The sequence below is a fragment of the Nansenia antarctica genome, assembly GCF_963989245.1.
Source record: "Nansenia antarctica genome assembly, chromosome: 6".
In the NCBI taxonomy this organism is placed as follows: domain Eukaryota; kingdom Metazoa; phylum Chordata; class Actinopteri; order Argentiniformes; family Microstomatidae; genus Nansenia; species Nansenia antarctica.
The window spans coordinates 53137725-53149776 of record NC_137676.1 but is presented as its reverse complement, the minus strand read 5'-3'; the positions used below and the strand labels follow the sequence as shown (position 1 = coordinate 53149776).

Below are 12052 nucleotides of genomic sequence, written 5' to 3'. Positions count from 1 at the left end.
CTGAGCAGCATGATGTACATAATTCACCTGTGTGGTCGGTTATGGGGAATTGTGTGTGGGCACTTTAATGCCGGTCACTGGGGTGTGACGTATGGGGGTTATAGGTAGCATATAAGGAAGTGTTGTGTGTTGCTATGGGCGCTATGTCAACAGTTAAATAAATGCCGACACGGTCAGCCGACCAAGTCTCTGTTTCCTACAGCCCCCTCCTATTCAATCTTGACATGCTTCCATTGGGACACATCATAAAAAAGAAGAGAATGGCCTACCACAACTATGCGGATGACACTCAAATCTACATAGCCCTCTCATCAAACAACTTTAGTTCCATTGACCCTAACCCTAACCAGAAATAATTGTATTCGGTGCACCTGACAAAAGATTGAAAGTCAGTGCAAAACTTGATTCTCTCTCTCTTCAAACTAAAAAACAGGTCAGGAATCTTGATGTAATTCTAGACTCCGATCTAAACTTCAACAGCCACATAAACTTGATAACTAAATCAGCCTACGATCACCTGTAAAACATAACAAGAATGAGAGGTTTCATGTCCAAACAAGACCTTGAAAAACTCATCCATGCATTTGTTTCGGGTAGACTTGATTATTGTAATGGTCTACTAACAGGCCTATCTAAAGGGGCTGTTCGTAAGCTGCAGCTCATCCAAAACACTGCTGCTAGGGTTCTAACAAAAACAAAGAAGTTTGAACACAGTATACCAATCCTGAGATCCCTACACTGGCTACCAGAGAACTTAATTCAAAGTACTCTTAATTGCATACAATTGCATACAAATCACAAAATGGTCTAGGACCAAAATACACAGATCTCCTCCCACCCTATATTCCAGCAAGGCCCTTAAGGTCTGCTGAGACCAATCAGCTAGTCATTACAAGAGTGAAAACAAAACATGGTGCAGCAGCTTTCAGTCATGTTGCCGAATGCTCCTGGAACACTCCCCGAAGAAATCAAACAGGCCCAAACCCTAAAAATATTTAAATCTAAGCTGAAAACCATGTTTTGCAGAAGTTATGATTAAACACAAACACATCTATCAATGTCTTTTATCCATTAACTATTGTCTTATCTGAATGTTTTATCTATTTACTTCTTTGCTTTTATTCATTGTCATTTTTATTTTCTTACTATGCTCCTCTTGCTGTATTTTGTATAATGTATGTAAAGCACTTTGCATTGCCCCTGTTGTATGAAATGTGCTATACAAATACACTTGCCTTGCCACACTCAGCCAACGGCCAATGTGTGACCTACTGCACCCCGTTGGTGGTACCCAGGGCTACAGGACCATATTGGTGGTACCCAGCGCTACAGGACCCTGTTGGTGGTCCCCAGCGCTACACGGAGCCTCTGGTGGAAGGCAGGGATCCTCTCTCTCTGGAGGGGCCAGTCCAGGACGCAGCGGGGACGCAGCATGCCCCTCCGCAGCAGCAGGGAGCGTGACAACCTGGGTTCATAACACATCATGACAACCTGGATTCATAACACATCATGACAACCTGGATTCATAACACATCATGACAACCTGGATTCATAACACATCATGACAACCTGGATTCATAACACATCATGACAACCTGGATTCATAACACATCATGACAACCTGGGTTCATAACACATCATGACAACAACGCACTTTAATTATCATCAGTTATCGTCATATGCATATTCGTATAGCCCCTTTCATATGATGTTGCAGCACAGTTTTTACAGATTGCAAATAACGTGGTACTTGCGTTGATGAATTTACACAAAAAGGCGGAGAACCAGGTATGTTTGATAGTTCCACAATTTCATTTTCTTTTGCGCTTTGTTATAGTAAATATAGGTGAATAATTTTGTGATAATTTCCAGGTCTGTAATAAATTGCTCTTCTGAACCTGAATCACTGGGTCAAAATGTATATGCACTTATGAGGTGATTACACAAGTAAGTACTTCTACGGTCATGTTCTCACATGAAAATCCGAATCATGACCCGGAGCAAGTGGATGAGTTTGCAACATTGTGGCATAAATGATTTCTCTGATTTGCGTTCTCACAGCCCTTTATGTAAACGAAGTAACATACGCAATCGAAGCAACAGACGTGGTAGTTGATTGGTCAAAAAAATAGAAAATTGCCCGTTCGTCCCACTCTTATCCAGATCAACACGCATGCGCTGTTGTTTTCCTATGGACAGCCTCGATGCGTCGTTTCTAACCGGAGCGAAACCACACTTTTCAAGCGGAGCATTCGTCGGCTGTTGGCTCCGACTTCGAATGCGCGTTCCCACAGCTCCAAACGACGCAGAGCAAATAGAATTCTATCCTAAACTCTGATTCCAAGTGAAGCAAACGTTCTAGTGAGAACACACCCTAAGTATAAGCCTGGTAAATAGTGTGCTGTAAAACAAAGAGAAGGTAGTCAGACCTGTAGTCCTCTATGTCCTGAAGGAAGACCAGCACCACAGAGTCTCTGCTGTCCTCCATCACCTGGTGCAGAGCGTGATGGGCCTTAAATCTGGGGCAGGGGGAATATCAGGAAAAAAACTAAATCAGGAAATGAAAGCAATCTACCCTAGTCTAGAATCTTCTGACAATATCGTCAGACAATATGGCTCAAAGGAATTTTCACTTCCACTGTAAACTTGCTCACCATATCCTCATTTTGTTCTAAGCTTGCGTAATATGATTGAAAAAATTACAAATCTGGATATAGTATATATTCGTTTTACTCACTGTCGACACCACGGGTCCCTGAGAAGACTCTCAGTGATGACAAAGATGATTTTCCTGGACCTCCTCATGTTCTCCACGATGGCCTCCAGCCTCGACTCTCCAGGCACGGCGTCACGGTCCTCCAGAAAGAAGTCGTACTTCTCATCCTCTAGGGGCAGCAAGCTCCGCTCCACCCAGTCCCGGTCCTTCGCCGTGTGAATAACGTAGGCGTCGTACTCGAACGCCCTCCCCTCCCCAGAGTTGCCTTCGCTCAACCCCAGCGTTCTGTTGATCAGAATGTTCCAGTAGAATCGGATCCTCCAGCCCTGAAAGTGCACGAGCAGTGCCGACACCATCAGGGTTAACACGGCCGTGCTGGTCAGTACATACAGAGCCTGGAACGGAGTCATGTCCTTACAGGAGAGGGGGTCGAACTCCAGGATGGTCCGGTTGTAGTACAGCGACGGCGTGTTACACATGTACTCGTCCGCGAGCCCGGGGACGCTGGCGTTGGTTCCGTTCAGCCACTCCACGAACCAGAGGATGCTCTCGCAGGTGCAGTCGTAGGGGTTGTGATCCATGACCAGATGTCTGAGGTTGGCCATCGGCGGTCCGAACACCTCCCGTCTCACCGACGTGACCAGGTTCTTCTGGAGCATCAGGACTCGCAGCGACCCCAGGTCGTCGAACACCGAGTCCTTGAGGCGGTTGAGGATGTTCCCGTTGAGGCTGAGGTAGCTGAGGTTGTTCAGGCCGCGCAGGGCGTCCTTGGGGATCTCGTCCAGGCCCGTGTAGTCCATATCCAGAGCCTCCAGGCTGCTTAGCCCCCGGAGGAACAGCACAGGACCCCCAGGGTTGGCGCTCTTCCACACCCGCGCCAGGTTGTTGTGCTGCAACTTCAGAACCTTTAGATGCTCCAGTCCTTCCAGCAGACCTGGAGATGTATGTAGAGAGAGAGAGAGAGAGAGAGAGAGAGAGAGAGAGAGAGAGAGAGAGAAGTAAAATACAATGAATGTGCATGGTGAGGGAAGAAACATCAAAAGGCGTTTATGTCGTGTGAAGGTCACACCCTTCAAAAACCCAATATCAAAAGAAGAGAGGATGGTTTTCAGGCCTTATAACGACATTACATTTAGCGCCCTTACTCAAATATCTAACCTATATAGAAGAGAACATCAAACCACCTGCATTGATGTTGGCTATGTTGTTGTTGCTGAGGTCCAGGAGGGTGAGGTTGGTCAGAGGCCTAAAGGGAGAGGGCTCCAGATCCAGGGTGCCGGTTAGCGACCTGCTCAGCATCAGGGTCCTCAGGCTGGGCACGGAGGTGAACGACGTGCGGGTCAGGGTGATCGTCTGGCGGTTGTTGGACAGGTAGATCTCCTGCACCTAATAGTAGTAGTAGTATTCGGAAACTGAATTATCACAGACATTTTAATTGGTTTTGCAGCATATCTTATTAAAAACAACATTTAACAAGGGAAAAGGTTTAAATTATATGTATACTAGGCCTAAATGTATACTGTATTTGTTTATATACGGTCAGTATTTAATATTTAGTCCATGGTTAAATATAACTTATAGCTTACTTAATAAATTACTAGTTTTGTTCCTTTTGACCAAATAATACCCAAGGGAAACATCTACCTGGTTGAGGCCCTGGAACTCATTGCCCATCAGGACCTGCTTGATAAAGTTCCAGCCCAGGAGGAGGGTGGTGAGGTTGGGCATGCTGGCGAAGGCTCCTGGATGTAGCCTGGTGATCGCTGTGGCCGTCAGGTTGAGTGTATGGAGCGGGGACGCTGCCAGTGACATAAATGTCCGATTGGTGATGCTTTTGAGTGACAAACAACTGGACCAACCCAGCTGGAGGTAGCGGAGGCTCGTCAGCCCCGCAAACGTGTGCTCTGTGATCTTGTCGAACGTGGTGTGCTCCATAATCAAACTCTCCAGTGCCCCCAGTGGCTGGAAGGAGAAGTCGTCGATAACAGGGTTGGCGGTGTGGGTTTTGACTAGCGCGCTCCGCAGGTTGAGCCGGGTGAGACTCCCCAGTCCCTTGAAGGTATCCCTGGTCAGACGCTTGAGGTTGTTTTGTTCCAAAGACAGGACCTCCAGCGAAGTTAGCCACTTGAAGGCGTCCAGCCCGATTCTAGATATAATGTTGTGGGACAGGTCCAGAGAGGTGAGGTTGGTCTTCCCCAGGCCTTGAAAGGTGGTGTTGGTGACAGTACCGAGCAGTACCTTCTGAAGGGACAGGCGGCGGATGGCGCTCCCAGACAGCTCTGTGCAAAGTTTGGATATGAGCTGAATGCTTAGTTTGCTCTCGTCCATGACTAACTCCTGTATGCCTGCGATGGGCTTAAAGACACCTGCCTCAGTCTGCAATGAAACAAATAGAATGGTTAGATAGGTGGTGTTCAAGCTCTATAAGCTTCCTTACTTACTGCCAATATGCCTTTGAGCCTACTACGCCCTGTTTCTTATCACCACAAGATGACAAAGCATAGAGAGATATAGCAATGTGTTAACCATAGCATGGAATAGGTATGTTGGGCCCTGTTTAAAATATGTGACCTGTTTAAAATATGTGACCTGTTTAAAATATGTGACCTGTTTAAAATATGTGACAGCAGCTGGTGAAACCGGAAACAAGTCGCCAGCCAATCAAAATGTTCTGACTTTTATTCTGAAAAAATTTTAATACATTTTATCGTCGTTGAAAATCAAAGACACACTCGCTAGTCACGCCAAAATACAGCAATGCAATGGATTTGGTGAGTAATCCCCACTGCTACCTAGTTAACTAGAACACTACTTTACATTGTTAGAAGGCTCACAAAACAAGCTGTGTTAGTTGACTAGCGAGTGTGTCATTGATTTTCAACCACGCTGAAATGTATTTACATTTTTCTGAATAAAAGTCAGAACATGTTCCCGGTTTCACCAGCTTCTGTCACATATTCTAGGCCTCAATAGGCCTCAATGGAACAGGCTGGTAATGGCAACCCAAGATACTGACATGAGGCATAACGGGCCCTTGCCTAAGAAAAACAATCACTTGGGAAATACTGCTGCAAAGCCTAAAGAGGAACCATGTGACCTTTTTTACCATTCCTCATTTAAATGTCCCTGTATAACCAGAAGAACCACAAAAAACTATTTCAGTTCCCATTGCATTTCCTATAGAATACACCTTATTATCCAATTCAATGTGGATGTTTGCGTTCGGCATCACACATACTGTATTATGTAACACCTCACCTCCTCAGATGGTGAGGCACCGTAGATGGAAATGTGTGGTCCTCTCTAACATGGTTGTTATTTGTTCTATTTTTATGTAACTAGAGATTTAAGTGTTTTATATTATGCCAAATGATTTTTTTTTTAATAATGTATGATATATTTTAATGTTTGATATTTGCAATTTAAAGTATGTTTCATGTTAAATGTTATTTGTAATGCATGTTTTAAATGTGGACCCCACTAAAAGTAGCTCATGCCTATAGGTATGGGATCCTAATGGGGATCCTTCCAATAAATAAACAATAAATAAACCTCATCAAACCCATCCGAGGCTCTTCTTCTCAAGAAACAAACTCTTGACCCGTCTGCTGTCCACAACTACAGACCGGTATCCCTTCTCTCTTTCTTATCTAAAACCCTTGAACGTGCTGTCTCTAACCCACTGTCACACTATCTCCTGCAGAACAACCTCCTTGACCCTCACCAATCCGGCTTTATGGCTGGGCACTCTACTGAGACTGCTCTCCTTGCTGTCACGGAGGCCCTCCACTCTGCTCCAGCTTCCTCCCTCTCCTCTGTTCTCATCCTCCTGGACCTGTCTGCTAGTAAACCACCCGATCCTTCTCTCTACCCTCTCTGATCGGGCATCTCTGGCTCTGCATTCTCCAGGTTTGAATCCTACTGCTGAGCTCATCCAGAATGCTGTCGCCCGTCTGGTGTTCAACCTCCCCCAAATTCTCCCATGTTACCCCTCTTCTTCTCACCCTTCACTGGCTCCCGATAGCAGCTCGCATCAGATTCAAGACCCTGGTGCTCTCCTACCGGGGCGGAAAAGGGAACAGCCCCTTCCTACCTGCAAGCTATGGTCACCCCCCAAAACCAGCCCGCTCACTCCGCTCTTCCACCTCCGCTAGCCTACTGGCAGTAGTGCTTCTACGCGCTACCTGGTCACATCTCTTTACTCTCCTGGCTCCCCGCTGGTGGAACGAGCTTCCCACTGCTGTCAGGACTGCAGAATCACTCCTATCTTCCGCAGTAGACTGAAGACCCATCTCTTCAGGCTACTCCTGAGACATCTACTTCCCCTTACTGTTAAAAAGTAACTTCTTTCTTCTAGCACTACGACTGCCAATGGCCCCTGGCCCGAGCATAGATGACCTTTTCCTGCTATGACTAGTGGATAGATGATTCACTTACTTCACTTAATAAATGGATAAAGGCGTCTGCTAAATGCCAAAAATGTAAATGTAAACGTAGAACCACTTCATCCTCAAGATGACTACTGTATATCTCTAAATAAGGATGCCAAGATGTCTAGTTTGAACAAAAAGTAAACGCGAGACAATAACAACAAGTATATTATCAAAAGTAGCCATCGTACCTTTTTCAGCGGCAGGCCAGACAGGTCGAGGGCTCGCAGAGAGGAGGAGTTACGGAGGTAGATGAAGTCGTCATGGCCCAGGGTAGATATGGAGTTGTATGCCAGGGACAGAGACTCCAAGCTGGGGAGCTGAGGATGGGAGCCCAGCCTGGCCACCGTCAGTTTGTTTCTGGACACGTCCAGCACCTTCAGACTCTGAGGAAGACATGAGGGGAATCGTTTCCGAGTTTTTTAAGGCATGCCGCATGTTCAATGTATTGCAGCTACATCAACCCTGAGTTTGCCCTTGATAATGGCAAATCAATAATATATCATATACATCAACAATGTTTCATTTAATTTCATTATACGTTTCATTTATATTTAGTTTAAACAGATAAGCGCATACAAATAATAGTAAAAAAATAAATAATACTGTACTACTACTAAGAGGAAAAAATATGTACAGCAATCCCTCTTCACTTGGCCTGGCTCAGTTTCAAAGCCATTTCCATGGGGGATTTGGGGTTTCTGTTCTACAGGTTTTCAGGGGTGAGAACTTTCACATTTACATGAAGAGGGGGACCTTACATGACAGGTGCCAACCAAATCTAAAACTGGGTAAGCAGATGTTCTGGGTTCAATCTGCTGTCATCCATCCTTGATGAGCAAATCAAAAAGTGAAGCGGTTATAACCAAAAAGCAGTCACGTCGTTTTTGTTTCCCCCTCGTTCAGAGCGAGAGAGGGAGAGAGAGAGAGAGAGAGAGAGAGAGAGAGAGAGAGAGAGAGAGAGAGAGAGAGAGAGAGAGAGAGAGAGAGAGAGAGAGATCACCGGAAAAATACTGCCCTTCACCCGATGTAGGTAGAAAGAAGGGTGGGGGAAATCATCTTCATTGTCATCATCATCATCTATTCTATTCTATAACATCCTCCTCATCCTCATCTATCAAGATCTACAGTCGTTCAACATCATACTCATCCTAACCACATCCTCCACCACTTGCTCCTCTTAATCATCATCACCCTCACCCTCACCCTCACCACCCTCACCCTCACCAGGACACTAAGCCTCCAGTACCTGCAGAGCAGAGAAGGGTTCTCCCTGCAGCTTCAGCCTGTTGCCCGCCAGGTTGAGCTCCGCCAGAGAGGAGCAGTGACTCAGGTCCTTCTCTGCCAACCGGTGGACCTCGTTCTTCTGCACGTTCAGACTCCTCAGCAGAGCCAGAGTCTGACACACCCCCTCCTCCAGCCTGGTCACACTAGAGGGTGCATGGATGGATGGATGGAGAGATGGGGGGACAATAAAAGTGAGTGTGTTGAATGAATGAATGACAGGGTTCCTACAAGTTTCAACAAGTCAAATTTAAGACCTTTTTAGACCTCTTTAAGACTTTGAATATAATTTTTGACCTATTCGCGACACCATGATAGCTATTTGTCATCCTCGAGGTGATGAAATTAGGGATTTCACTGCCATACAGACAAAAAAGTCTGAAGGATAATTAATATAAAATAAATATTGGTTCCAGCTTGATTCATTGTCGCGTAAATAGATCCGACTGATTTCCTTGCAGGACAAGCTAATCTCATTTTTAATACCTATCACCTCATTTTTTTAGACCTGATAACTGAAATGTGAGACCTTTATTTAGGCCTTGTAAATCAGATTGCTGGATTTTAGACTTTAAGGCTTTTTAAGACCAGTGCGGGAACCCTGGAATGAACAAGTGAACCAGTGGGCGGGCGGGGCGGGCGTACGAGTGGGTGCGGTGAGCGAGTGAGAGAGAGCACGCAAAGAGACAGAAAAGCACGTCAGGTCACAGTGTCCGACCTGTTGTATCCCACGTCCAGGTGCAGGAGTCCAGGGTAGGGGACTAGTGAGGCTGCGGGCAGCGTCACCAGGCGGTTGTGGGACATATCCAGACTGGTGATGTTACTGGGCAGGTCGGAGGGGATGTCCTTCAGATTGAGGTGGCTGCAGTCTGCCCTGTCGCCATGGATCTGACAGGTTCGACACACGTAACAACAACAACAATAGGTGACACGTTTCTAATGCTTTGGTTCTCATGTCGGCGACCAATCGAAATGTTCCGACTTTTCTTTCGAAACACGTAACTACGTTTCACTGTTGTTGAGAATCACGACACAAACTCGCTAGTCGAGCCAAAATACTGCAATTGGGTGAGTAATCCCCCACTGCTACCTAGTTAACTATAACACTACTTTACATTGTTAGCAGGCTCACAAAACAAGCTGTGTTAGTTGACTAGTGACGTATCTTTGATTTTCAACAACGCGGAAATGTATTCACGTAAAAATAAAAAAAAGTCTGATCATTACAGCGGATCCTGATATGAGGACCAAAGCATTACAACGTGTCACATATGCACTCTTAGGGAAAAAATGGGTGCTCTCCTCTCCGGTTTCCCTGTGGAAGATCACTTAACGGTTCCATGTACAGTAGAAAACCCTTTTGGGTTCCACGTGGAACACTTTTTAGTTTGTTAGGATATATATTTTTCAAAGGTCCTATTGTTCATTCATCTAGCACCAGCTGCTTAGCTATGATGTTACATATCTTATCAGTTTTCCTGTTTTAATGTGCACATTATCAGTATTGTACCCCGACGAACACATATGACCAATTGTAATAGCAAGGGAATGAGGGAGTTACTGTCTGCCTGGGAAGGCGTCTGAGGGCCAGGTGTAGCAGGATACTCCTTTTTCAGTTCTCACGTCAAACACAACACTCAATTCATAGTTTTAGAACATTCTAATAGGCCATTCAGATCTTACATCATAGTGGCCAAAAGGGGAAGGACTCTGTTTTCTAAAAGTATATACTAATGTATTGTAAACGGAAGAAGAAACACCTTTCCTCTGAGATTGACTCAGGGTTGGGTCCAGCTGCTGCAGCACTGCTTTGTATTCTATGTGTAATTTTCAATAAATATACCACTTGTGCAATAGAAAACATCTCTCCTCTTTCTTGGAGCAGTCAACAAAAGAACCGATTCTGACCTTTTTCTAACAAGTTCTTGGTAGAACATGTGTGTGTGAGTGTGTGTGTGTGTGTGTGTGTGTGTGTGTGTGTGTGTGTGTGAGTGTGTATAGTTGGATAAAAAGAAAAAGACTGTGTGTACCTGGCAGGTAGAGTTCTTGTGAGAGGGGTGGCACAGACCAGGGCCAGGGACGAGACAGACCACCAGACAGCCAGCCCAAAGGACACGGATGATAACTGGATGAGCCATGGAGACAGTCTAAACCTCGGGGGATAGAAACTGGAATAGAAATAGTGAATAAACTATCGTAGTGAGTAGAAACATGACTTGGATTTTTTCTAATGCTGAATGGATGTGATTGCATAAGCCTAATCGGTATGCATTAGTATACAACACAATCAATAGTTTGTTTTACGACTAGCTGTACACTGTGCTCTTACTGTAAGCAACAGTTCATGTTCATATCATTCAATGAGCAGGTAAACAAAGCATTCCTCCCTTTCAGTGGCATAGTCATTACAGTGTGTGTCATACCATGTCTTGGGTGCATTGTCACTTATGCAAATAACAATACATTTATTATACTGTACAATAATGCATTCATGTTTCCAAACTGTTTTGATAACAACTGTTAACTCCGCTGCTCACATCAAGCCAATTTAAAATCTACACAACATATTTCAATAGTGTTCATTTTGGGAGGACAAAACTAATGCAACGTTTAGTTTGATTTAGTTGTTCTTACCAGGTCTAAGTTCATTGAGATGATAGTGTACTAGTTGCGCGTCTAGATGTTTTCCCCGAGTTGGATGCGGAGCTGAAGGTGATCCATGGTAGCAGAAAATCAGGAACTGCAAAAACCAGACATGGACAGTCTGTATCCATAACAAGGCGGGGGATATAGAGCGTCGCTGCCGTGTCGTATCAGACCAGGGGGAGAGGAACACAGGAGGCGGGCGCTGTTCGGTTACCGATGCCAACATGACGCGGGGCGCTCGGGTTTCCTCCGTCGTCGCGCGCTTCCTATTTCTGCAGAAACGAAAGTGGAGTCTGGAGGAAGGCGTGACGAGCAACTGGTTGGGACAGTTCCATTAAAAGCAGTTTGGCGACAGGTTCTCCAGGTAAATCGTGAGTTTAGAATTAGGTTCTATCTCCGTTTAGGGTAGTTCAGAGATATTGAGCGTCAAAGTTTTTACATTCCATTATGTTTTGTGAGATGGAACCTTTGTATTTTATTAATTACTAACTAAAAAATGTCAACATTTAAAAAAATAACACCACACAGGCATTAATAAACACCTAATGGATCAGATTATGTAAAAATCTCAATTTTGACAAAAAATAATAATTCTAACGTCACGAAATGTCATCACTCTACCACCTTGGCGCATAACGATGTCAGTCATAATAATAATAATCATAATAACTTAACAATTAACTTAATTTTCTTAACATTAACTTACTAATAATAATATATTATAGGCTCAGATTAAGTTTTAGGCTACAAGGTTAATACTTGTCTTGTAGGCCTACTTGTATATTATTGTATATATTGTAGATATTATCATAATAAGTAGGTCTAATACCAGTAGGCTGTAGGCTACATTCCAAATGACTGAAACTGAAACTGTTTGAGGAAACGTTTGAGAAACTGTTCTTGGGACGACTTCCACATAGTCTTCACCATGAGAAACCTCACATTGTCATACTGTGTTCACAGTGATTGTGGTTAT

General features: G+C 44.6%; 1 protein-coding gene across 1 annotated transcript; it reads right to left on the bottom strand.

Annotated features, from left to right (window-relative positions):
- Positions 1-1326: 1326 nt before the first annotated feature.
- tlr3 (toll-like receptor 3) lies at positions 1327-11139 on the bottom strand (the record flags this gene model as incomplete). The annotated part of the gene is made up of 10 exons (XM_080534639.1): positions 11065-11139; positions 10461-10598; positions 9149-9318; positions 8396-8576; positions 7338-7532; positions 4361-5092; positions 3901-4102; positions 2738-3650; positions 2430-2519; positions 1327-1465 (listed from the first exon to the last, which is right to left on the bottom strand). The coding sequence occupies exons 2-10, from the start codon at positions 10566-10568 to the stop codon at positions 1327-1329; spliced, it is 2730 nt and encodes a 909-aa protein (XP_080390765.1). The 5' UTR covers positions 10569-10598; positions 11065-11139.
- Positions 11140-12052: the final 913 nt, after the last annotated feature.